General features: G+C 47.4%; 1 protein-coding gene and 1 pseudogene across 1 annotated transcript in view; both read right to left on the bottom strand.

Moving 5' to 3' along the window:
* Positions 1 to 21,054, bottom strand: part of L(2)k05819 (transmembrane protein 94-like protein l(2)k05819) — a 51,714-nt gene extending 30,660 nt beyond the window's left edge. Inside the window, exons 1-14 of the mRNA XM_077670283.1 lie at positions 20,911 to 21,054; positions 20,258 to 20,428; positions 19,603 to 19,736; positions 18,722 to 18,858; positions 16,050 to 16,261; positions 14,627 to 14,781; positions 11,975 to 12,077; positions 9,819 to 10,013; positions 7,778 to 7,957; positions 6,389 to 6,602; positions 5,580 to 5,803; positions 4,144 to 4,265; positions 3,099 to 3,192; positions 1,769 to 1,867 (exon numbers count right to left, since the gene is read on the bottom strand). Coding sequence (XP_077526409.1) covers positions 1,769 to 1,867; positions 3,099 to 3,192; positions 4,144 to 4,265; positions 5,580 to 5,803; positions 6,389 to 6,602; positions 7,778 to 7,957; positions 9,819 to 10,013; positions 11,975 to 12,077; positions 14,627 to 14,781; positions 16,050 to 16,261; positions 18,722 to 18,858; positions 19,603 to 19,736; positions 20,258 to 20,338 — 1,950 coding nt within the window. The 5' untranslated portion in view covers positions 20,339 to 20,428; positions 20,911 to 21,054. The remainder of the gene's footprint in view (positions 1 to 1,768; positions 1,868 to 3,098; positions 3,193 to 4,143; positions 4,266 to 5,579; positions 5,804 to 6,388; positions 6,603 to 7,777; positions 7,958 to 9,818; positions 10,014 to 11,974; positions 12,078 to 14,626; positions 14,782 to 16,049; positions 16,262 to 18,721; positions 18,859 to 19,602; positions 19,737 to 20,257; positions 20,429 to 20,910) is intronic.
* Positions 21,055 to 26,445: 5,391 nt separating this feature from the next.
* Positions 26,446 to 26,967, bottom strand: LOC144139200 (V-type proton ATPase 16 kDa proteolipid subunit c pseudogene; annotated as a pseudogene).
* Positions 26,968 to 27,549: the final 582 nt, after the last annotated feature.

The following is a 27,549-nucleotide window of genomic DNA, read 5'->3' as shown; positions in this document are numbered from 1 at the left end:
TTGCATCATATGCATGGGGACCAAAATACGGTCATTGTGCCAGCACTCAGGGGCTCCTAAAGGCGCGTTCCCACTAGGCCGACACGACGGCGACGACGACGCGACGGCGACGGCGACGAGTCGCCAAACCATCGGCCAACTGCCGAGTTGACCGACCGCGCTGTCATACTACGCCGACAGCGCCACAAACACGTCGGCCGATGGAAAGTCGCCGTAGTGTGACTGACTCGCCGACCGAAGACGCCAACAAAACCGGTCGTCTGACCGGTCGCCAGACGCGTCGTCGGGAATCGACCGAGAAGCGAAAACTGCTCCCCGACAACATTCGTGCCGCAATGAATGCGGCTCTATTTTGATAGTTTCTGGAGTGTAATAAACTCAGTAACGTCCACGAAGCCCATACAACTCAACACTAGCGCTAATGCAATCCATATTTTGGCGTTCGAGGCTTCGGCCGTGCTCTTCGGCGACGCCGCTACCCCGGAGCTGCAACCTGCAAATGCGTGTGCGATCGGCTCGCCTGTAGAAAATGTAAGGTCAGTTTCGTGCAGAAGAAGAGTTACGTAGGGTAATTTGGGTAATAAGGCATCAATATCGGCCAAGGTTTTTCATGTGAAACGTAAAACCAAAGTACAGCAAGCACTATCCCCGCAGTGGGAAATCGCAGTCGCAGCCGGCAGCCGTGCACACACATTATTGCGAGCGCTTTCGCGAAGCAGCGGAGTTGATGGCGATAAGCTATTGTGGGGGCTTCGGGGAACCTTGCTGTGCAAGCGCTATTTAAGAAATTTCAGTTTACCAGCCAGGAATTCTGTAAACCAGCTAGTAAACACCGACGTATGACACGGAAGGATGGGCCTCCATCTATTACCCAGGCTATTTCGCGGTGAAGCACTATTTGGGCAAAGGCGCAGTGCTCTCGCGCGTCGCGCCCGTGCGCTGAAGTTGGGGGTTCAATTCCCGGCGGGGTGAGTTTTTTTTTTTTTTTTTTTTGCGCGTGTGTGTGTGTGAGCGGTTGTTTAAGGGGTATGGTTTGCGCATCCAATTTGGGAATCGCGTGATTTTGAGAAGCAACTACCTTTGCAATGAAATATTTCCTTCGAAACAGCGAGTGGCGTCTTGAGCCACAACAATTAATTTCCCTCTTCTTAATCGCACCGTGTTTCTAGAAAATGCGGTACCATGGTGCAAAGTACGGCCTTCTCCATTAGAGGAGGTAAAATTTCTGCTGACGTACGCACTAATTTATATGCATATTTTACGTGCTACAGAGGTCTTTTCGCCGGGTGTTAACATCCATATTATTACTGCCGCAGCAGCAGCGCACAGCTTTTTTCTGTGTCCGTAATCTAACAAGAAGTTGAGGAGTACATACAGTACAAGCAGTGCACACGCCAGTACGCACGAATGGCTTCAGTCGTGCTGCGGCGACACGATACTCCAAGTTTGACTAGAGAAAGAGAGATCCCCGGCGGAGAGGAGTCAGCCGTCGCGGGGCCGTCGGTGTGGGACGTCGCGCGGCCGTCGGTGTGGGACGTCGCGCGGCCGTCGGTGCGGTGTGACAAGCGCGTCGGCCGACATCACGAAGACACGGACGCCTCGCCGATTTCTCGCCGACGCCGACGGTTGGGCAACGGTCGGCGTCGGCGCGGTGTGACATGGCCGCCGACAGCTCGCCGACACGGTGTTGGCCGACCAAATCGGCCGATGGTCGGGCTAGTGTGACCGCGCCTTAACAAACTGCGTACTGAAGGAGGAGAAGTCGCACCTCTTTGACGACAGCGCAGCACATCATCGGGAAAGGCATCTTGAGGCGTGGGAAATTGAGCGACCGGGCCAGTCTCCCTTTCTGAACAACCTCGGGTTGCTGCAACGGCAAAGGAGCAGGGAGTCTGCATACATTTCAACAACAATTAACAAAGCACCATGGTGCCAGCCACAATAAGCATTCCACCTCAAAAGTTTTGTTTGCTTTTGTACAAAACAGAGGACAGGGAAGAAATTTTGCAACGGATTTACCAGATCTGTTCACATCTAGGGTGCATCAACAGTGGCATGTAGGTAAGCCCAGTAATGTTTGAGGAATGAATAAGACAGTACAACCCGAAAAGAACTTAATAATTGCTTCAGTCAAATCCTTGCGGAATCGCCACACATGCAAACAGGCACACACGAAAGTGTCTCTAGGAAGGAAAACAATTTAGTTTAGGGCCACCAAAAAATGAATGAACAAAGAACGAACGAAGAACAAAACAGCCTTACAAAACTTCTGTTGAGCTAAAGTTCTTTCGAACATTTGAGTATCCTTAATGCCTCTTTCAACAGACTGGTCTCTAAAATCTGAGCTGGCCTCCTCAATGATTTCTCACAGTCAAGCGCCAACAGATGCCTTCACATTTTAAAGTGAGGCCATTTTAAAGTTGGGGCGGATTTGGCAACTCTTTCTTGAAACTGCCTTCACTTAGTTTAGTACAACAGACATGTTGTAGTAAAAGTGGCAGCAAGATCTGCACAAAACTCGTGTAGAAATTTTTCAGTTTCCAGTTTCCAGTTTCGTGTTCAGAGTACATGAAACTGAAAAATTGAATCTAAAAACAACAAAGATTTTCCACAAAGGTGAACTGTTTAGACGAGATCATCCAAACTCGCAGCAATGAACTTAATTCCACATGCAGCACTGAGGTCGTAGAAAGAGCCAGAAACTGTTGAAAAAAATTAGCAGCCACTCCACCGGTGCATGTGGTGGTACTAGTACGAGAGTGACCAGGCATCTGCGTTCGACAGCAATGAGCAGAGACAGTCAAATGAGGCAGATGAAAGAGGCAAGAACAAACAAGAAAGAGACGGGGCCTGTTGGCGCCAGGCAAGCCGCTTTGTGCGCACCCAACGATCTTGGGCGTTTCCTAGCAACGGAGACAAACCATCTTCCAGCTTGCTGGCCCAGCATTCGCTCACTCAGGAAGCTTCACAAAATTCAAAATTACGTTTTTTAATTTTTTTTCAGGAAAGGCATTTTTAGTGCTCTCACTCGTGAACAATAAACGATCTAACAAGATAAACAAATAAAACAAAAGTTCTTATCAGTAGCCCATACTGACCACATGCCTGAAGAGGGCGACATGTTGCAGGTGCTGATATGCCTCGACGGCCCGTTCCGTGAAACCCATCTGGACCGCCAGGTCACACAGGCAACTGCAAAGGTTCCATAAACAGTGACTTTCTTAAAGGTGATAGCCTTTCCTGGGCTACTTAAATGCCAGAATTTCAGTCTGTCTGCTGTCCGCCCATCAGTCGATTCAGCCTTCCAGCCAAAAGTTGAAACGATTTGTCAAAAAGAAAGTAAATATAGGCAGAACCGTTCCAAACTAGTGCAACTTCTGGCGCAAGTCATACATGTCCCCATTTCTTACAACAAAGAAAATATAAGGCACATTTGAGGCAAAATACAAGTACTTAACCAGTAGTACACATGTTGTTTTAGTTGCAAGTACACGTTGAAATGTTTGCTGAGGTAGCAAGACAAAAAAAAATGTTAGAAATGGTGCAGGAAGGCCCCAGCACGTGCAAGATGAACGCAAGCACAAAAAGAATGGAGCTTTCACTCATGCTGTTCCACGCAGAACGAGAAACAAAAGATACAGAAAAAAACGAATGCTGTCCCAAAAGATGGCGTGCGAGCAGTGCAGAGGTGGGAAAATTTAACTGCACGGAGCAAACCTCCACTCAATTCATCACGAAAGGAGCAAGAGGGGAAGATAGTGAAGGGTGGGTGTGGAGAGCAGAGAAGGAGCTGCTTGGCAGAGGAGGCAAGAGACTAGCATTTTTTTTTTATGTCATTTGCAATGAAGCAAGCAGATATGCAGCCAATTTCTTGTCATAGGCTGACTTGTTGGGGTTATAAATTGATGCGGGTAAAGCAGTGACATCACTAGGCCTTTCCTAGGCATGGAAGGTATAAATGGAGTGCTTGGACAACGCTTGACAGGTGTGAGCTATGGAATTTAGGAGTGAAAAACCTCACCATTGAACACAGCACGAATTTCACGCACGCATTAGCATACAACATTAGTATTTCGTGAATGTCGCCGCATGCTATCGAGTGGCATGCCAAGCCATTCGACCGTCGGAGGCAGTGTTGAGTACCGTTTATTGACGACTGGCACGGCAGACTCATTGTGGAGGCTCTCACAGGCGATGTGGTCGCAGAAGCGGGCGTACTTCTCCTGAATGGCAGGGTTGCACGTGTTGAGCAGTATGCCCAGGCCCTGCAAAGATCGGTGAAGAGGCTTACCCTGACGCTCAAAAAAGCCGCTCTGCAGTGAAATCATTTGTACGCCAACACAACAAGCCGAGACCGTTTGAAGCAGCAAACAACATCACAAATGGAATTGCACAATTTAAAATGTTTAATATTTTTTACATGCTGGATTAGAGAAAGAAGAATCTTGCTGGTGATAAGAGACCAGCTATGAGTGCTTCTCATTGCTGATTGAATGCAGTCCGATCATGCAATGTTTCCAAGGACAGTTTTTGTTAAGTGCTTACCCCTTAAAAGCAATGTCCATGGGTGCTATGCAAAACAGTGCAGTTAAATCTCAACCAAATTGGTTATACCAAACTAATTGAGAAAATGAAATAACTGTAATTTCCCTTCACATTATTAGTGGTAAATGTGGGCAAAGGTAGTTAAAAAGCAATGGATTAACACATACTACCTCAGCTCTGCCTTTAAGTTCACTAAACCATGATTTCACAGTGAATGAAAAAGAAAAAAAAAAGAGGATAACACATAAAAAACTAATTGGCAATAGAGCCATGGTACAGCTATACCGACGTATCTTAAGAACAATAATGCTGTTATATGGACAAGTTGGTACATAGTTTGAAAGGAATAGAAGCACTGCAGAAAAACAGGAGACAAGAACACGGGAGATGCACAGAGATGTAGCGCGCTGTGTGTCTCTCCGTGTTTTTGTCTTGTTTTTCCGCAGTCCTTTAAAACTCTTCAAACTACCATTACAAACAAATTACAGTTCATTAAAAACCTTAGTGGCACCAGTGGCAAGGAACCATTTTGAATGCTCATTTCAAACACCAAAGTTTAATAATGACCTGTAGATTTAGTTGCAAGCTGTGCATAAAAAAAACTGATTCTCTTATTGCACTCCCCAGGGTTCATAGTATTGGGAAATATAAAATTTACATTTTTATGATCAACACTGTTTTTTTGTCTATTGTTCCTCCAAAAATGGTTAATTATCTCTAATTACCTTCAAAAATAGTTGACTGACTCAAACAATTATGGCACATTTGAGGTCAGTGCGAAGAAAGCAGGAAGACTGACAAGTTCCACAGAGTTTACTTAAAAATTTAAAGATATTGTTTTAAGAGCCATGTCCCCCCCTAATTAAGAAGCCTCACGTCCCATAGGCAGTACCTTTTATCGGATCATTCAGGACCCTTGCAAAAGCCTCTAGCCAAGCTCGTAGCCCGTTCCGCACCCGCTCGCAATGAAATGCAGTGCCAGACACCAAAGCCATCCCCTCCCTTCCATGTTATAGTGGCTGAATGGGACTCACGAGGGGCTTGAGGTTGGTGATGTAGTCTTTCCAGCGGGGGTCGTCGAACTGCACCCCAAACGCCGACAGCATGCTGTGCGTCAGGTCCAGAACTTCGACGTGGGTGCCCGGGTGGTACATGTGGTCCGCAGGCTCGTAGCCTGGGAGCCTCGAATCGCGCCTTGTCAGGTGCGCTGGCCCCCCGCCGCCCCCACCGTCGGGGGTCAACCCGTTGCTGACCCCACCTGCAGACAATAAGGGTGGGACAAAGGTCAGCAAAACTTTGGTTCTCAAGTGAACAGGCTCCCTCTGGTGAGCAACTCAATGAAAGTCATGGTGGAACTAGTCTACTTGGGCCCCCTGTTAACATAATAATCATCACCATCATTATCATCAACAACTGCCAATTTAGGTCCACTGCAGGATGGAGACCTCACCCGCTGACTTCTTTTATTAACACAATCACACCATCATCATCATCGTCGTCACCGTCGTCATCATCAGACTGATGGTGGTGTGGTGATTATTATTATTGTTATTATTATTATTATTATGGAGGTGGTGGTGGTGGCGGTGATGATGATGTGGCTGACTCCTTTCTACCAATCAGGTGCCGGAAACCCAGCCAAAGTGGCAAACTGACCTTCGAGCACCGAGTCGCCTGCGCCGGAGGTGGATCATCACCATCATCATATTCATAATCATCAGACAGGGTGATAGTGTGGTGGTAATGATGATGATTATTGAGACGGTTGTGGTGGTGACAATGATGTGGCTGAGTCCTTTGCACCAATAAGATGCCAGAAACCCAGTCGAGGTGGCGAACTGACCTTCGAGCACTGAGTCGCCCGCGCCGGAGGTGGCAATCCCGTCCTCAGCGAGCATGGTGTCGGACGCTATGTGGCTTGAGTGGCGCAGGTTGCCGGAGCCGGCAAAGCTGGTGGCGTTGCTGCCCCGTAGTCGAGGCGGCTTGAGGAAGAACACTTTCTCCGGCGTCGGGTTGGGCCACGACAGGATGCCCTTCTTGTCCACACAACACAGCGTCTGCAAGGAGCAAGGGGACGGGTTCACAGCCATGCCTAAATAATTACGGATTACCTGCTGTTTGTTCACTTCCTCCTAAATGCATTACCGGCATGTGTTGCTGGCCCAAAGCCAAGAGACAAGGCCACGCCAAAAGCCCCTTAGGTGCTTTGGCTGTTGGCGTCTAATGTCATATCATCGTAACCGTCGTCTCGTGTAGTTACGGGGCTAAAACACCGGGACACTCGTTTACGCCTCACGCTAGGATGCTTCGTGCTTGAAGACACGAGGCTTTTACAGCAAAGCTGTACACCTCTACCACCCAATGGTTCATCTCCGTTGGCAAGCACGCCAAGGCACCAAGAATACGCTCATACACTGCATGCTTTGCCCCTCTCCAGGTTTCACATTAGTGGAGATGGTGCGAGATTTTTTTAACCTTCAGCAGCAAACACAGCAGCAGAATCTGCCTACCACCTTCCCCTGCCAGCACAGAGGCGCTGCAGGAAAGCCTGACGCTGCTATACTGGAGGCAGCCATCATGTCCCGGTGATGGTCGTAAGTGCTCGAGGAGCAACACAGCTGACATTGCATCCATGGTAAAAGATGTATATTGTGCATGTTTTTAGTGGAGCCTTCCTCGTAGCCAATATAAGTCAAGTGCTGGTATCTGAGTTTTAATCAGTGTATCTATGAACTTCAAAATGCTTCAGAAACATTCGATGTTATAGAACACTGTGATCTGAATCTAGTATCCTGAATCAACTATCACTATTGCATTGTATGCCTTGATATTCGGTGATTTCGAATCCTCCCACGTTTCTAGTGGATTCAACCAAGCAGAAATGGCTCAACGCAGTGCTGCTTGGGCAAAGCCAGTTCACAGCTGATTGGCTACATGAACAGACATCCTCAGCTGCTGGACTCTTCTGTAAATCAATGCGGTGATGAAAGGACCGCATTTTCCTGTTTCTGTTTGGATTGGATTCCATTGGCTTCTCCAGTTTCATTTGTTCTACTGCGATGCAAGGTAGGCTTTAATTGTTTGCCCTGATGGTGCCGGGTACAGAATCTGCCGTAAAACAAACTGCTGATAAACGGAGTGCGTTTTGCCATTTGTTTGGACTGGATTGGATTACACTGGCTTCTCCAGTTCCGTTTATTATACTACACGATGCAAAGGATTCTTCACTCACTGTGACGCTGCCAAGCACGTGGAGCAGGCTGGAAGTCCTCCAGAGGTGCGGGGCCTTGCCGCAGAGCAGAGCCACAAACAAGGGCCGGACTTCGCTCCACAACGGCTCTGGACCTTCAGGTTGCGAAGACTCCGTCTCGTCCACTTCCTCAAAGGGGTCATCCTGAGCACCATGCAGGGCCTGCAAGGCCCGAATCGGACTGTGTTGGCCGTGCACGCAGAGTCGGAGTGCGCGAGAAACACTTAGTGAGCAACAGACACTGCCAAAAAATTGCGCACCATATTGTTTCCTCCACATTACCGCGTGGCCTTGCTTTGTTTAAGGAATAAAATTTTGGGCACCACTTATGGCTCTTCTGTGTTCACCTACTGGAGAAAGCAAACAAATCCCCCAGGTACGATGAAAGTCCACTGTACGTACAACGAACATCCTTTGGGGAAAGAGATGTCTGGACCTTACATGAACATCCCATGGACGTCCATAGTTAGTTATTCGAACTGCTGCATGTTAACCATTTTATGTATAATCAGTAGGGCGCACAGAACTTTTTATGCATACTTACTTACGACAATACTTATTACAACTGTATGCTGGATTTACCACTGTCCATTAAGGGCCCTGTCAAGTTTCTATTCTTTGCCCAAATGTATTCTTCCCTCCTTAGGGTGCTAAGGAGGGAAGGATACTGCCGTATGCACTCCACTCCATTCTTAGAAGGTTAAGAATGGGGTAAAGTGCATTCGGCAGGCACTCTCAGACAACGAATGGCAGCCTACCATTGTCCCTGAAAGAGAAAGTGTATGACAGCTGCATCTTACCAGTACGTACTCACCTACGGGGCAGAAACTTGGAGGCTCACTAAGAGGGTTCAACCTAAATTGAGGACGACTCAGCGGGCAATGGAGCGGAAGGTGATAGGTGTAACATTAAGGGACAGGGAGAGAGCGGAGTGGGTCAGGGAACAAACGCATGTTAAGGACATATCAGTAGAAATTAATAAGAAGAAATGGACGTGGGCAGGGCATGTAATGCGGAGGCAAGATAACCGTTGGTCATTAAGGGTAACAGAGTGGATCCCTGGAGAAGGCAAGCGTTGCAGGGGGCGGCAGAAAGTTAGATGGGCAGATGAGATCAAGAAGTTTGCAGGGATAAATTGGTCACAGATAGCGCAGGTCCGGGGTAGTTGGAGATCAATGGGAGAGGCCTTAGCCCTGCAGTGGGCGTAGATAGGCTGGTGGTAGTAGTGATGATGATGATGATGATGATCCTTCCCTCCAAATTTACGAGTCTCATCCCTCCATCATGCTATCCGTCTGCCCTATGTGTAGTCCCGTCTCTCCACAGCTATTTTGTCAACATGAGGGAAAATTACAGCATGCAAAAAACACAATACGGCTTAAACTGGTTACGAGTTGAAACATCACTACTTTTAAAACGAGCTACAGTTAGAATGGGTACATAGTACTACTTAAAGGGGCCATGAAGTCAAAATACAAGTTTGGTTAATCACAAAGACTGCTGCGTCCCAATAATGATTGTGCCAATTCTATTGCAGACTGTAAACAACTAATAGAGACATTGAGCAAAACATACGGAGCAGTGGAGACCCCCACCCACTTCCGCCGATTTCTCTACGACTTCACACCACCAAGAAACATGACCGGGCGATTGTAGTGGGAGGGCCTCTAGTTCTGTTTTATCGCATCACTTGAATGCTAACGTCCAGTTAACACACTGATAACTATGTTTTTAATGCTGGCCGTATTGTGTCACTGGTTATATTATGTCATTCTAGCACAAAATTCAAGAGTATTTCAATATTTCATACATTTTACCGGTTAATAAAGCACCTTTTGTGACTGGAATGGCGCCTAGTGGGTTACCGAAGCCTACTTCTCTCAAACTGAACAAGGCTGTATTTTGCCTTCCTGGCCCCTTTAAAACCTTTTAAGAAAACCGCAACTATGTTTGTGAGGTGCAGCAAAGAGGAGGCGAATACGTCTCCTGCCTAGACATCACCCCGTGGTTCCCGCCAACTGACCGCGTTCTCCTGGGAGGCGACCATAAGGTGCAGCCTGGCCGTCCCGAGCGCGTGCAGCCCCAGCCAGAGGGCGGGCAGCGACAGCGGCAGGAGGGGCAGGATCGCCAGGGCGGGCTGGAGCACGAGCTCCTTGACGTTTCCGATGCGGTCGCCCAGGTAGCGCCACTGGGCAAGCTTCAGCACCGTCGTCACCACCTGGGGACGGACACCGCCGAGGGGAAACAAGTAATAAGCGGCTAAACAGCACTACTGCAGTCGCGCTATCGAAGAGAGTAAGCTCATTGCCAAAAATAAAACAAAAAGCAAGCCGTATGCTTTTTTTATGCGTGCTACAGCGCTACGGGCAAGTGTAAAATGAGATTCGTTCTACTACTGTGCGAAACAGCGAAGACTAAGTCTAACAGAAATGCAACTCAGGGCACAGTGCAGTGCCTTAGTCTTTATTGTTTCGTGCAGTGGTAGAATGAACCAGAACCAACTAGCCCGGCTCACAGTGCTCTTTAAGAAACAGACGAACAAAAGTTGCAGCTTGGAACTACAGGTGGAACATGGCGGAAAATTTTTTACACGAGTAAAGGGTTTTTATTTATCGATTTTGTGTCTGAGGAATTCCAAAAGACACAAGTGGTGCCCGCATGCCAAATGTATAACACGGATTGCAGGCAGGCCAGTTGGTACATAACTGTTATAAAACAGCCAATGGTGGAAACTAAAATGATGCCAGAGAAAGCTCAGTCCAGGAGGCTTGATGAAATGCAGTGGTCAACAGAGTACAACATATACCGTATTTTTGCGCATATAACCCGCACCAAAAATTTGAAAATTTCAGGGGTAAAGTTGGGGTACGGATTATATGAGATTTCTTTCGGCGCAACTTCACAGCAATGCGCGTTGTGCCGTGAGGCCCCTACAGCAGCAATAGCGACTAAGCCACTCTCACCCCACTGACAGTGCTCATTTTTCACACACAGCTCACCAATATAACCACCCGAGAAAAATATTGGGAAATCAGTTAGAGTTTTCAGTAAAGAGTACGAGTGCCAATATTTAAAAAAAAACCATGAAAGCACCATTCTATACCATGATGATGATAGGTATGAGTTGAATTTGGTTGAAATGAGCCAGTGGCTTTCACCACCACACTGGTTTATTTTAGATGCTTAATATAATCATACTGTTTATAACTCCTATTTCTTTGCGGTATAATAATTGTATTCTGCATTCATACAAGAATGGTGGGTGGCGACGCCTCTTGATTTTTCAATGAACAGACCAAAGCACATGTCAAGTGTCTTTATGCTGAATGGATGGCTGAAGGTCTCTATGACTTAATGCCACCAGGCCATGACCGTTAGCCTGAAGTTGCGCTGTTTTGTAAGTGGATCATCAAGGCAGGGAAGGCACTTCCAGGTGAGACGGTTCGGGAGCGCATTAAGAAGTGCTCCGTTACAAGCACCATAAGATGGAACAGAAGATGATATTGTGTATGACAGCGACAACTGCGGCCCAAGCGATAGCTCTAGCAAAAGCTGTGGCAATGAGTGATTGGGCACAAAACGTATAAAATATGCAAAATGTAGGTAAGTTTTTTGCATCAACAAATGTGCCATGTTGCTTTTCTAGCTTTGGTCCAGAAAATATGCAGGAAATACGCAGGAATATTTATTTTGTTTCATTCATGGACTGAAAGTGGGGGTGCGGGTTATAAGCACGAAAATACAGTAAAGCTAAAATGGTATGGACTCACAACGGAGCTTGCTTAGCGCGTATTAACAAAACAAGATGCATACTAAATGAAGGAAAAATGAATACCCATATTTTCTTGGCTGCAGCAGACTCAGAGACATGTTATTGAGAAGCACATTCAGAGCTATTACCTACAATGTCAGGCAGGAGTGAACACCAAATTCCATTAAATCATTTCCCCCTTCCCCACAGCCAGATTCTGCCAAAACCTTTAGTTGTCACCAACCTTTTTCAGGCGCCGTTTGATCCAACCTGAAAACTAAGAAGCCATACCTGAACACCCCAGGCAGTACTTACGATAAATTAATGCAACCCCTGATAAGAGAACAGGTGAGAAAAATTGCAGATTTCAATCAAAAGGACACGCCATCACTGGGTTGCAAAACAAAAAAAAAAGGCTAGAACCTCACAAGAATGCCGATGACAATCCTCTCGAGGTACAGGCGATTGACATGATGCAACTCCTTGCTGAACATTGACACAGGCCGCATGAGGGAGTTCTCCAGGCACAGCCTGCAAAGCAGGGTGGAACAACAAGCTGAACAAGGTGCTGACATCACAAGAACATGAGAAAAAAGTTTGAGGATACCTAAGCACTTCGGCCCGCAAGCAGAATAAAATTAATGTCCAATTGAACACCTCAGACACTTTACTTCTGCTTCACATTGTTGAAAGGCTTGAAAATCTCGGTGCTTGAGATGCTTTGCTTTGCAATCCATTTCCCCCTTCACGCTTTCGAATGGCTTTGATCTGTTTCCTACGTGTTGCACCGCTGCTCACTCCTGCCGCCAAGTAATGGGAGCGTTGACAGCAATGTGAATTTTGCTGCCTGTCTGTTTGCTTGTTTGGCTGCATTCTTCCGCTCCTGTCATCTGCGGTTTACTGACATAGACAGCCACCGCTAGCTACTGACGAGTTTAAGCTCGCGCTACGAAACCCCTTGTGCTATGTTTCTGATGCCAATGCTGGCTTTTTCGTTCAATGGGCAATTGAATGCTTCGCATTGAAAACATGTTTGGGCTGGCATATTCACACAAGCCTTGTAATCATACTGTCAGCTGGTTGGTGCATTTTAGAGCAAAGGAACATGGTGCCCAAAATGAAACGTTGAATGAGGCGGCAGTGCAAGTGTGTGCGTTTCTGCTTCATTCTCTGCATCGTTTTTGAACACAGCATTTCCTCGTCTTACAAAGCAGTCCTATGAAATTCTACTTTGGTTAAACAGGTCTTGCGATGAAGCTTTCCGTGGTGCTTTTTAAGGTGGCGCTGTGGACAATATTTAACGAGCTATAATGTATCAAACTCACCCATAACTTTATCAGCCTTTTAGGTCCATTATGTGGCCAAAGAGTAAAAAATTCAGCATTGTGAGCACCGGCTAGTACCAAAAACATGCACACCATGATCTAACTAAACAAAAAAACCTAACTAGGAATGCGAATTGAATCTAGGCAAGCACGGTGATAGGCAAATGACTTAACCACTACTCAACTCCAAAAACACCTGAAAAATGCAGCTTTAAAGGTACTTTAAATATACACAAGAGGGTGCCAAGAGGAGGAAGCAGTTCCACTCAACGCGAAACCTGTCGGAAGTGCAGAGCAGTGATTCGCCAGTGTTTCCCTTGTGCTATTCTAGTGAGAACGTCGTGTTTACGTTGTTTTTTGCAATTTCCGAACATTTAGTCACGACAGTAGACAAGATTTAAACCCTCGGGCGCGACTGTCTTTTGTTTCGCGAACAGTTCCCAATTCAAGCAGGCACACAATCCGAGCCAGCTGTTGGGCGTCCAAGGCGGGAAAGACTGGCTGTTCGCAAGTTGCATTTATAGGCATTTCCTACCAATGCCGACTGTGTAACATTGCCTGCTACAGGTGGCGTTGCTCCTACTCTCCCACAAGGGGGGGTTGTGGTGCCCTCTCTTAACAAATTTCAGTATCAGCCTGGCGTTGATACCGAAAGTAGTCAAGAGAGGGCACCGCAGCCCCTGATATGGCCTATAAAGAGATGCTGAATTGAGTTTTCCTTAATTTAGGGTAATTAATAGGTTCATTCATGATGTTTTCCATATTGTCACGAAGCCAAAGACGACACAGTTGTCCTCAAAGAAAACAAGTTTATTGGAGCGAACTTGTGCTCCCCTAACAAATCGAAGAATACACAGGCGGCGAAACAGCAGTCAAGAAAGTGACGTGCATAGTCGAGCGCCGAGAGTCGAATGCCGCGGCATCTCCTCTGCGGGAATTTATCACTCGGCGCGAGGGTTTCTCGAATAATCTAAGTGTATACAGAACACTGTAGACCAGCGAAGATTATTCTAGGCTGTTCACGTTAGTTCGGCACGCTCTCCCTATCACAAGAGTTAACACATGCGGCACAGAAAGAATGGAACACGCGCCTCCCTTGGCCCACACACAGCACCGATAACACAGACCGGCGCAGCCGGGCGGCAAAAGCAAAACACAAATAAACAAACCAAATACATGGTTCGCGGCAATATGTTATATTATTGCGCACTCATTTGCAGCCTAGCAATGGCAGCGTCCATGGCAACGGTGCAGTGCAAAGATCACTTCCAATACTTTTCATATGAGTAACATGTGCCTCTGTAGCGCAATGGGATAGACACTAGCTTCGTAACACGGGGGGCACTTCCAATACTTTTCATATGAGTAACATGTGCCTCTGTAGCGCAATGGGATAGACACTAGCTTCGTAACACGGGGGGCCCAAGTTTAATCCTGACCAGGGCAAGTGGTTTTCTTTTTGAAGCCTCTGTTTCGATGCATGATGCCGTGACCCCGGAAGAGCTATGGCAACAAGCCAGGCCGCTAAAGTGCTCCGCACTTTATAAAATACAAAAGCAATGAACGCATTTGTGCCTCCACAGCATGTCAGAGGCAGTGCTTTCGCATTTAAACGACAAAATCAGATTTAGGTGCCATAAGTAATAACCTTTACTCAAACAAGTTTTTCCCCCACAGAAGGATCTTTTTTTTTTAATTGCCACCACAGTATATGCGCTTTTACAATAGGCAAAGAAACCTGAGTGAGAGCTGTACCTGAAGTACTTGAGGTAGGGCCCCTCGAGCATGACGAACCGGCGCGGCTCGACCGGTCGGCGGAGACGAGCTCCCGTGAAGCTGGCATTTGTGGCAACGCCCGTCTCTGGGACAAACGTCTCTTTTTCCTCTAACACCAACGCTGGCTCTTTTTTCTGCAAAGGGTGTGTGACAGGCACACGTGAGCACTGCACACATTGAGTGGTGGGCGTTTGCTGTTGCTCTAGAGTTTACAGAAGAAGTTAGCTTATAGGGTGACACCTTATATTCGGCTATTATGTGGAGAGCCAGGGTAGAAAGTACTTGAGGGGAAATATGTCTGCGTAGACGTTAATTTAATAAATGGGACAACTAACATGCATTAAAAAATGGAACTAAAGCTCAAATAGACTGGGGCTTTTTTTTTTATTGCGATAGTATGCCCGTTGGCATAAATACTATGTCACAAGTTTTGTAACTCCTGTTTCGCAAAGAAACGCAAATAGACTGGGGCTTGAGTTCGGGCTAGTTGGTTGCATGACATATCTGTGAAATCAGTGCAGGGATGGAGGCAAAAGATTTTTTTTTTTTTCGCCCCCATCCCTCCGCTGTCTTTACCGATATGTCAAATGAGCAGACATGCAGAGAAGCCCACTGTGGCTTAGAAGCTTCAATTCTGATATGACTTATGGTGGACCCAACCATGGTGCAACAAAATGGCCAAATGGTAATGCAACATCAACCTGTTGGAGGAAAGTTAGTAAATAGGTTTTTTTTTTTTTTTGCTAAAGGAAGTCTGAAACCATTTTTGAACCCATCCCATACAATGCAAATAGTCCTTTTAACCCTCTTCAGATCACTCGAATTACTTGCACGAGTAGCCTTTTTTTTTTTAAATTAATGCATTTGATATAGTATACATGCTCTTTTTGAAACACGGCATGTTTTAGCTTTAGGTGGTAACATATCTGAAGCTGCTGCATAACGTATTCTTTGCAACAAAATAACAAACGATGCTTGTAAGCTCCAATGCCTTTGTTGCAACTCATTTTCTGAATATGTACAGGCTCCTGGCACTGCTCAAATTCCCTTGTTTCTTTTCACTGCTATCCCGGCACACATTCCATGTCAGAAAGGCTGTACTTTACACAAAACACTACCCAATTCGACGTTTCCTCATTTGAAAAGCCAGCTGTATTCCGTCAAGTTGTGTTATTCAGTAAATAAATGTTTGGCAAAGTTCAGTGTTCGTCCTCTAGGTGCTCTGCCAATGCACTTGCTTCTGTGCTTCAAAGAAGCAGGTGTGCTCGCACCACCTGGATTTTAAAGCGAAGCTTCGTAACTGGGGTACATTGAAGAACTCTGCTCCCCCCCCGCCCTCCAATACATCCTTTCCAAACCCCCATGCAGGCAAGTAAGTGGGTGAACACAGCAAGCAGCTCACCCTGGTGACTAGACTGCACTTCCCGGGCACCTGGTGACCGGGCCTCACGACAACGACATCCCCTTCGACCAGCAGGTGCACTGGCACGTTCACCAGCTCACCATCACGCAGGGCCCACTGAAGGCTGATGCACGGTGAAGGAGGCTGGAACAGCGGAGCGTACTCCGACGGACTCCAGGGCACCTCCCCATCCTGTTCCCGGCTCAGTGAGGCTGGTGGGCGGAGGCGAGGGGGAGAGTATGTCTCGAGTTACCATGGTCTATGTCACGGTATACTACCTCGTTACCTAGGTACAAATATCAAGATACTATTAGCACGAACTGTGACTTCTATTTTGTTTACCTATGCGTTCTGTTGCCAGCATCTGGCTGCACCTGCCTGCCTTATCTGTGTTCGATTTGAAGCGCATGTTTCCTTCCTTTTCTTTTGCATGCCGCACAGGCTATCTTACTTGATAGAGGAGTGTTTTGCCCTGTCGTCACTAGACTAGAATGTTCTTCTTTGATAGCCAGTGTTCTCAATCTAATTCGATGGTTCTGTAAAGAATCACACAAAAAGATAAATGCCCACAGGGCAAACACTGTGGCATTTGATTTGCCAACGCTCGTCTGTGCACATCACTCTGCCGACTGCTTCTTCAGCGTTTGCGTTTTCTTTAAGTTCACTGCAAAGCACAAGTTCGCTCCAATAAACGTTATTCCTCCAAGAGCCCTGTGTCATCCGTGGCTGCGTGACAATATATACTTAGTTATACAGCTACCCGGTAGTTGAGTTTTGCAGGTTTAATGTTCCAAAGCTATGGCTAGGTTAAGAGGAGCGCTGTAGTGGAGAGCTCCAGATTCTGGGGGTCCTTGACAAGCGTCAAAATTCCGATACATTAACTAGTAGTTATATAATTAACTAGTAGTTACCTAGGTATACATCTCAAGGTATATTTATAGCATATCTCAAGTTACCAAGGTGCATCTCAAGTTACCTCTGTTACAATACAATTTGTTTCACATTCCGTTCTTATTTCATTATCAGGGCCTGAAACGAGCTTGCGGCATGCATTTACAAAAAGTTTACGAACAAACCACATTACTCAAGTAATTTACCGATCCGGTGCTCTATTGTAACCAAGGGAATGCCTCGCACAGTCATGGACAAATGAAACGCAAACACGAAAATATGAACCAGAAAACACAAATAGTGCTATCTCTATCCGTGAAAGTGAAATTGTTACAAGGATTTATTATAGTAACAAAGATAGAAAATGTGTCTTTCCAAATATACCACGAGCGAGCCATTATTTTATTTCCACTACCCAATTCTTTGATTTTGCGTGTTCTGGTTCATATTTTCGTGTCCTCATTCCATTTTGTCCATGACTACATTGCTACACATGGTGCAGAACAATTGCTTATGTAGCAGCAGTCATTGCTTGGAGGGTTTGGACACATTTCAATACGCAATAGAAAGCTTGTTTCTTAATCAATACTGAATGTTTGCATTGTTTATTGTTGCATTTTATCGTAGGCGATGTGGCAGCGTAAAAAACTGTGTGCAGAGCAGCTAAGCTCAGCAATTCCTTCCTGAAAACAATAATTAAAATGCTCCAAACCGATTCCCCGCACGCAAAACAATGCTGCATTCTTTGCCAGCTTGCGTAAGAACATAAAAATGGCATACAGGCTACGTGTTCTATCCAGACATAGTAATTAGGGATAGTGAAGGCGTTTCAGCACACTTCCACGATTACACCTGCTGTGAAATTTCAATGCGAAAAACAGCCAAGTGAGGTTGGAAGTCCACACCACTATCGGCTGTATTTTCAAGCCATTTTGATATTTCCGATTCGATCGTTTTATGCAAGACAGAGTACAATATGAGTACATCGCACGCAGTGGACATTCAAGCGCACCCGTTCGTAAACCTAGAGTAAAACCCAATCATAAGGAAATTGAAGGGTGCCCAAACTTGCTTTGTACAAATCATTTGCAAAAAAAAAAAAAAGAAACCGGTTTTCGGAACCGAAGCTACAACTGGGCTAAAGGCATGTTGCGGTAGAGAGCTATGAATTAGTTTCAATTACCTGGGAATCTTTAATGTTTGCTAATGATCAATTGATTTTAGGGTTTAATGTGCCGACGCAATGCAGGCGATGAGGCGTGCCATAGCGGAGGGCCCCGGATTAATTTCGACCACCTGGGGATCTTTATTGTGCGCCGAAATCTCGTACACACGGGCGTTTTCGCTTTTCGCCTCCATCAGAAAAGCGGCCGCCGCGAACTGGAATCGAACCCGCGACCTCGTGCTCAGCAGCGCAACGCCTTAGCCACTGAGCCACCGCGGCGGGTTAACGTTCGCTAAAGTTTTGCCTCACAGTTGCTTCATTTGTCCCTTCTATCGGAAAAACGGCCACCGCGGCTGGGACCAAACCCGTGTCCTTGGTCTCAGCAGCACACCTTAGGGACTGATCCACTGCGATAAATAATAAGAACCACTTGCTCTTGGTATGGGAAATTGCAATAATTTTATTGTAGTTCTTAAGTGTTTATAACTGTCTCATTGTTACTAGGTACATGCAAGGCACAACAGCCGATCAAGGTGCTCTCACAATAAAGCTTTTCGTTGGCACAGAAATAATAATAAACTAACAGAAATAGAGCGCATATTGGAGTCTCGCGTACCTGCTAGTGTGGCCACCATAGCCTGGGCCCGATGCCTCATCTCAGAGTGGCGCAGTTTTGTGTCCCAAACGACGAGTGCTACGTTCAGGGCCAGCACTCCAATCAGGAACAGGGAGTCCCCGACCAGCACAGGTCCCCTGCGGGTATATTACGACATCAAAACCATAAATCACCCTACTTCTACCTCTAAACAATGCATGATGCATAATATTTCACAAATATGCATGTATAATGGTGAACTTGGGGACAACGAATAACCGGCTAAAATGACGAAAAACTTTTACACCTACAATGTTAGATATTAAAATGGTGAAGGGTAGAACTATGGGTTGAGAGGCTGGTGGAAGTAACTGTACACGAAGTACGGAAGTCTGGGTTGTGTTCATTTTAAAAATGTCCACTCTGCGTTTGTTTTCAAGACGTTACATAGCTGCGTGCGAGGCCTTTAACCTGCACCACTGCACGGAAACCAATGCCCTGCCCAGCATGACTTGCGTCGCACGCGTGTTGCCCGCTCTTGGCCAATCAGAGCTCGCCCAAAGTGATTACTTTGAAATGAATATGAAATGGACAAAACTCATAATTCCGCCCAGGAAAAATTAGCCATTATAAAACACAAGCGGCAACAGGATGAACGCTTGACTTCAAGCTGATACTTTTTTTTCTGTCTGTTATGTTCCCCTTTACACTTTGCTTACGCACCAATTACAGCCTGCTCTAGTTCCGCAAAAGACCCGGGATACAGTGGCAGTGATGTCTGCACTAAGAGAGCACCTGGAAACCAAAGGGGCCCTTGGTTTGTACCGGCGACGGTTTGTATACCTTGACTCCACTTTCAAGCCAACTGTAGGTTCTGTATATGTGCATCGGCAAAAACTCACCCTCCGAGAGAGTAGGCCACCACGAACGCCACTATTTCAAAGAGCAGCAGGACCACACTAGGCCACCGGAACATGGAGTGCGGGTTGTTGTGATGGAACGCCTCGCCGAGCCAAGTCGCAGGAGATTCTCTGGACTGTAAGAGGATATTTGATCCAGACCTCAAAGGTGTTGCAAGCAACGTAAGTCCATGCAGTGCTTTGCATATCAATGCAACCTTGAGAACTCTGATCTACTCTCGGTAAACTCATTAAAGAACCTGCAATGACGTACAAGGTACAAACACATTAAGCACCTTAATCTGCATGGCATCTCTATTGTTGGCCAAGCACAAGAGTCTTATGCGGATGGCTAGCGGCCAACCACGGTGAACTCATTAAAGAACCTGCAATGAAGTACAAGGTACAGACACATTAAGCACCTTAATCTGCATGGCATCTCTATGTTGGCCAAACACAAGAGCCTTATGTGGATGGCATCTTTATGGTGGCCAAACACGATTTAGAATTAACCCTTCCACTTCAAATCTTAATTCCCATATGTAGCATTGTACGAAAGGAAAATTTGACACGACCTATGTTGTAATTGCTTAATATGATTAGTTAATTAGATTAATATGATTGATATGGAAAGTAAAAGAAGCTAGTTGACACTCACCTTAAAATAGTCCACTTCCGTTTTGAGGCTGAGATGTAAACGCCGCAGTGCCTCGGCGGTTGTCAAACCGGAGGGTTCCATGTCGTCTGCTGGCCGGCTGTTTGTTTTCCGTCTGCTACTTCACGCGGGAGGCGCCATCTTGAGGGGTCTCATGCCCCCCACAATCAGGCTCTGGGGGAAAGACAAGAGGACCACGATCGCTTATCTTATCACAGCAAAAGCGTTGCGCACCCAAGCCGGCTTTCGCGAGTTGTCCGACGCCCGTGCCTGGGAGGGAAAATCTCTGCGAAGTCAAAAGTACTCTAGCTACACCAAGTTTTGACACATGACTACCCATCCCGCTTAATTGAGTTGAGAGAGAGTACTGGATGAGTGACGGTGAAGTTTCACCGCAACTTTGACGCGATACTTGTTGCGATCCCCAGTGCGACACTTGCAACAGATGCCAGCTTTTAGAGTTGAAAGACAACAACGAGATGGCGCGCAAGAAAATAAAACGAAGATTTAGGCAACGAAAGCGTCATTGGGAACGTCAGAAAGGCCGTGATCGACAACAGAAACTCTATCGGGGCCGTTTGGGTGAGGCGGTCGAGACAATGACGACGACCGCGTTAGCGCTAGTTGGCAACTGCAACGTTTGGGGTGATGCTCACCGCATCAGTTGGCTCCACGGCTCCGGGGACGTCAAAGGACGTCTCTCATTGAAAGGCTGACAACTGCGCGCCAAGTGAGTTATGAAAGCCGTCTGCTAGTTTTTATTTCTTGCCATCCGCAAGCCGCCATGTTGTTTTCCGTACGCGACGGCCGCGACACCCCCGTTGTCACACATTGCAAGATGAATGTAAAGTGTCTGTTCTTAATATAATTGTCATCTTTGTATCTTTGTACCGAATAAAACTTTTCTTACCAAAGAAAACGCGTATTCAGTACTTTTATAAGGAAGTTGAAAAAGATTGGTAATAACATAAACCTTACTGACCAAGCACGCGGCCATTTTGAAAGAGACTCAAACAGGCAGTCTGGAGATTTTAAATAGCAAGATTGAGAGACTCAATGGTACTCAGTGTTCACTCTAGTATAATTATGGAACTATATGCCCTAAATCTCCTCCACTGTGTCCACGGCTGCATAAGAGACGTAGTACAGTCGATCCCGGATATATCGAACTCCAAGGGGATCGCAAATAAATTCGATATATCGATAATTTGATATATAAAATATTTTCTTTCGCATAGGAATTCCAAGGGGATTTTGGACTGTTCAATATATGCAAGAATTCGATCTATCTGGGTTCGATATATCCGGCATCGAATGTATATAAACTATGAAGACAATTGCTCATCAAGGTTTGGCGACTTTACCAAGCATAAACACGAATTAAATATTCGAATTCTCTGTTTCCAACACTCGCATGGGATACTGCTAGCGGAGCTTCTCGCCTACGCTTGGTTGGCTAACTGAAGCATTTCCTTTGGGTTTCACATGTTTTCTACAAGCCCTGGCCATCGATCACGTCTGTCCGTGCTCAATACTATTTGCTCTCTTTTCCGCCTTGCGGGCTATTTTTGCGCCCTTGAGACTTCCTTGCGTGTGGATGCCTCATCATTTGAACCCTGTGGATAGATCGATTGACCCACATTCCTAATATCAGACGCCACCTTCCAAGGCAGGTGTCGTGCCCAGTCACGATTTTGACTATCATCGGTGCTGAGTGATATAGCCAGCAGTGTATCAAAGAATAAAAGAAACAATTCTTGTGACTATAATTAAAAGGTGTAACCACCCCTTGTACGTACGTACAGCCGGTAAAAGGCTTGTCTATAACACAGCGTTCGTACTCTCAGCCCTATCTTGCCCCGCCGGAGCGGGATTTGAATAAAACTACTGCGGAATTCTGAAGTCTTAGCCTTTCGCTTTTGCCTCCGACATGTTTGGGATGAGTATGTTTCGGCAGTTTTCGGATGTAGCTGGTTGAAGTTGAAATCGCTGTTATAGACAAGCGTTTTACCGGCTGTACATGTACTCGATCGTTGCGCAATGACGACGTGCCACGCGGACGAACGGTAAACTTTTAGAAACACGCAGAGACGGAAATCGCCTCAATATACCCCACAATAATTAACGAGCTAATTGGCGTATTCATGGACGTGGGCAGGGCATGTAATGCGAAGGCAAGACAACCGTTGGTCATTGAGGGTAACAGAGTGGATCCCTAGAGAAGGCAAGCGTGGCAGGGGGCGGCAGAAAGTTAGATGGGCGAATGAGATCAAGATCGAAGTTTGCGGGGATAAATTGGTCGCAGTTAGCACAGGACCAGGATAATTGGAGATTAATGGGAGAGGCCTTCGCCCTGCAGTGGGCGTAGATAGGCTGGATGAACTAACGAGTGTCACCCAATATATCTCACAGTAATTAACGAGTGTCACACGTGTTAACAAGTTCAAGCACACGTTATGCCATTCGGTTTCGGTTTTTGCTGAGAATGAACGAATGCTCACGCACGTGCTTTCTTCCTCACTATGGTAAGAAAGACGCCTTACTGCAACACCGTGTTTTCGTCTCTTTCTTCGCTTTCGTTTCTTCGTCGTTTGACACAAATTACTCCAACTGGCAGATATATTAACGCAATTCACACGGCAGCTTTCCCACATGTCATAGTTCTCCTCTGCGTCCACCAGTTCTACGCACGTGCCGTCACGTGCCCCTGTCACGGTGCACGCAACAGGCTAAATCTTGTTCCATGCGAGTTAACGCTGTGGTTGAGCAGATGGCTGCTGCCCTGGCGACAAAAGTTCAAATCCCAAAGGTGACACAAACCCAATTTATTTTGTCTTTACAGCGGGGGCCATTTTGGTGCCATTCATGTCGACGCCGACGACAACTGCGACTACGGTAACTTTTCACATTTGATGAGACACCTATGGCTTTCGCAGTAAGAACTCTAATGAACAACATGGTGCCGCTGTTAGGGCACCCGTCAAGTGGAACTTGGAAGAGACACTCAGTCCGGGATAGAGCCACTAAACAAGCTGATCTATAGTTCATTCCACAAGCTAGGTGCAGCACTGTGTAGGATACATTGTTGTCAACAGTGCGCCCACTGAGGGCGCGTAACTCGCCGTGAAGGGGGTCCTGAAAGGACATTCCCTTCTTCCCTCTCGGCAAGTGGAACCGCAAGGCCCCGGCGCCTTTTGTCTCTTCCTTCGCGGTGAGTTAGGCGCCTTGAGGGGGCGGGCTGTTGACAACAATGTAGCCTCCACAGTGCTGCACCTATCTTGTGGAATGAACTATAGTGGCTTTAGTCCGGGATACCCTGGCTTTTGCTGGCTGCGCGGGCCCTGTTCACCAGGTCAAGCTGGATCGCAGGGTCCTTGCTAGCCAATCGCGCCGTCAACTCTTGAATGGAAGGATTAAGGATGTGTTGGTTGCGACCTGGAGTTTGCTGGTACTCCCATACCTGATGGTATAGGGTGCCGGGTCACAGGACACTTACAGGCGGCTTGATGCTCCGTCGGGTGGATGACATGGAGGAGAGTGCGGTGCGAATCATCGTCTGAGGGTGGTGGCTTGTCTTTTGTGAGCTGGGACTGTGTTGGATTGTTTGAATAAACTTTACTGAAGACAGCAAGCGCGATGTTAGGGCGCCCGGCTGCTGAGAGGCGTCCTCAGTCCAGGATGCCTTGGAGGTGACCTGCTCGCTCTGCCCCCTCTCTACCAACGAGCTGGCCAGCAACTCCACCCACTGTTGTGTGGTAATGTTGGGGAGAGGCGGTCGGATAGGGGTGTTGGAGCATTCTACGGTTACGCAGTAGAGTTCCCATGTTTGAACAAAAGTGACATGTGGCTGGGTATTGGGTTGGGAACACGGCGTGGTGTGTCCGTCGTAGACTGCGTAGTGTAACTGCGTCGGTCCTGGAGAAAATATGGTGAGGAGGGGGATATTCCCGTCATTGTAGCATATATAGTGGGCGAGGATGTCGGCGTATGTAAGGAGAGGAGTGGACGGGGTCGGTGGCGAGGCGAATGACAGGGGGCCACCAGGGCAGTCGGCAACGGCCCGGAGTACATGTTCGCGGGACGCGGCTTGAGCCGCTTCGTTACATCCTAATCCCACGTGGCCTGGAGTCCATGCGATGTGTGCGAGGGGAAAATGGAGATTCTGGCGTAAAGTTTGCAGGGCTTGATGAGAGATACTAACAAAAATCGTGACCTCTTGCCCGGAACAAAACAAAATTGTTTTGAATATTAAAAAAAACGATAACGGAACGCGTGTTTCACTCGATGTCAGATCAATTTTAAGCAGGCCTTGATTTGGACGCGAAGGTGTGCGGGTGTGGGACAGGCAATTATATGTTTTTAAAATATGGTAAACAGACAGAGTTTCTGACCAGTCACTGCTTGTGGGAAAAAAGGGAGTCAGTCTGATCAAGCTTTGGAGTCTTTTTTTTCGCGTGATAGAAGGTGCGGCGTGAGAATATGGAGACAGATGTATGATCATTGCGGCCCTGGTATAAAGCGGTGGACAAGCGCACTAGAGCGATTCGGTTACTGACGCAGCGCGGCAAAATATCTAGCAGGTTGTACGCGCGCGGAAACGGCCGATTCGGCGGTCTTCCAGCAGCCAAACCGGTTCTCGGCGCGGAAGATGCGCGCGCAGGTGCGTCCTTTTCCGCACGTGTGTTTTGCCTTAATGGCAGTCTGAGTGCTGTACGTGCCACCAGTACGTAACTGGTGGCAGGTATACTTTACTACGAAACATTCGTGTACCGCTCTGCAGGAGCGTAAGACCTAACGTTTTGTGGTCCCACAGGTTCCCTCGAGTGCATGGAGTGAGGCAGGGTCTTTACCGCGCCTCATTCATCCGCACCGTCGTCTGGTACTAGCATACGTAGGCTACCACGAACTAACTATAGGTGGTATTCATTGAAAAGTTTAGCTGTCAATTTCTTCGCTTGGCAACACTGAAAACGGCCACATACATTGCCGATGCGCCACGGACATGGCGCGGCTTGTGCCACTGCGCCCGCACGCCGAATAAAAAAAAACACCGGCGTGCGTCGTCTGCTCCCTTTCAACCCGGTTCTCAACGGTGGTGTCAACAAAGGTGTCATTAATCGCACTCACATTGGACTCGAGGCCTTACTTTGCGTTCGGTGAGGTAGAGTTTGGAACGTACAACACAGTCATGCGCCCATCACGCACAAGTACCGCCATCCCGCGGAGCCGGACGTACCCACTGACGGCACACTCACATGTTTACCTGCATGCGCGCCTTGCCAGTGAATACAAGCTATACCCCGACAGTGTGGAGTTTTTTTTTCGTGTAGACGTTGAGATCTAATACTGGGTGCCCTACAGAAAGGACAAGGATAAATAAGTTGTACTATATACTTTAATACAACTTACAACGGCAACGGAAGTTGGCGCTGTGCCTCATCACTGCAGCCGGATATTACTCCGCGCGGCGCAAGTAATGCGTTTCTGGGAATATTTTGAACATGGTACGAGACGTTTGCGTGATTTTTTTTACTAAATATATTTACAATCTACTGCAGCGACGACAAACAAGAAACAAGCTACGTGAGAAAAGGCAGACGATATCACACATTCACAGCAATCTTCTTTCAAAACGCGCACTCGACATCCGGGTCCGTCGCTTAGGTGGAGTGATACCGCACATGAGCTATTGCCGTTCTTAACTTGTTCCCGAGCACGACCAGTTTTATAAATACTTATAAAGCCGGTCGTGTTCCCACTCGGTGGGAGGTACGTCTCCTTAGTCCAAGAAGCCTTGGTCCTTTGCTGCCCTGTACTGGGCCCTGTCCTCCACTAGTCCGGTGCTGCTCTTGAGGGCGTTAGCTGCTCAGCTGGCCCTCGCATACTGCTCAAAGGTGGGGTTTGGTACGTAGGTGAGTTACGCATTGTGAGTGTCGTCCTTCCCACACCCTATGGCTAAGTGTTGCGTGCACGCAAGACAGTGTGTACAAGTTAACGTGTATGCATGTAATTGGGTACATGCAATGAGGTAGCGTAGCGCGGGGGTAGGTGTGGAAGACTTCAGAAAGAAGCACTCATCTGTGCGGCGTAATCGCAGGGACAGCGGAGCAGTGTCCGTTTTATTCACCAGGGTAAACAGCTCGATTACTGCAGAGCCACGCGGAAACGATGAGGACGTGGCAGCGTCCTCGTCAGCGAGAATACAAGATGAGCGCAACGATGAGGCCGTACAGGCCGAGCACTTCGGCGAAGATGAGTATGAGCACCATGCCGACGAACAGCTTGGGCTGCTGGACGCAGGTGCGGACGCAGGCGTCGCCCACGACGCCGATGGCGAAGCCGGCGGACATGCCGCTCACGCCGACGCTCATCCCGGCGCCCATGTGCAGGAACGAGGTGTACAGGCGGTAGCCGTGCCCGCCCAGGGCGCTCGAGATGAGCACGGAGACGACGAGGCCGTAGATGGCGATGATGCCCGCCATGACGACCGGGATGAGCGACTTCATGATGAGCTGCGGCCGCATGACGGCCATGGCGGCGATGCCCGAGCCGGCCTTGGCCGTGCCGTACGCGGCGCCCAGGGCGCACAGCGCCATGGCGGACACGGAGCCCATGATGCCGAAGAAGGGCGCGTACAGCGGCTCCCGATGCGGCAGCTCGACGGGGACCAGGGCGGTCACGGCGGACGTCGCTAGTGCGGTTGTCGCGGCGGCCATTCCTCGCTGCGTTGATCTGCGGTTGAAGTATGCTTTCCAACTGCCTGCGGCTGGTAGTCGAGGAGACCTGCGAAGCCTGGTTGGTAGGTTGGTGCCAAGAGAAGACCTGCGAAACCTGGTTGGTAGGTTGGTGCCAAGAGAATGGCTCATACCCACTCAGGGGATTGGCCAGGAAATGGGCGCTAACTGAGAGAAAAAAACTGGGCTTGGGATTAAGAGAAATATAATGAATGTGCTAGATGTACTCGTTTAGGAAAAAAATTGTATATAAACGGGAATAAAAAAAGTAGACTGCCAGAAAATGAGGTACGGCATGAGATAGGGACACACCAACTATAAAATCAACACTAATGGTGCGAATAGCGGAAGTGCCAAGGGAAGATAATCATCATCCCCATCAATACGGGGTTCACAGAACAAAATATTGCAAATATACGAAATAGACGTGTACACACGATGCAATACATACAAAAAAGATAACATTTAAACAGAAAGAAATCGATCAATCAGCCGATCTACACCACCTCATCTGCTTCTCACCCAAATTCACACGATATCGCACATTCGCACCCCTACAAA

The sequence above is a fragment of the Haemaphysalis longicornis genome, unplaced genomic scaffold (genome assembly GCF_048455015.1).
Source record: "Haemaphysalis longicornis isolate Haplotype H1 unplaced genomic scaffold, Haemaphysalis longicornis Haplotype H1 scaffold_5, whole genome shotgun sequence".
Classification (NCBI taxonomy): domain Eukaryota; kingdom Metazoa; phylum Arthropoda; class Arachnida; order Ixodida; family Ixodidae; genus Haemaphysalis; species Haemaphysalis longicornis.
The sequence above is the reverse complement of the archived record's forward strand: the minus strand, read 5'-3'. Positions and strand labels throughout refer to the sequence as shown.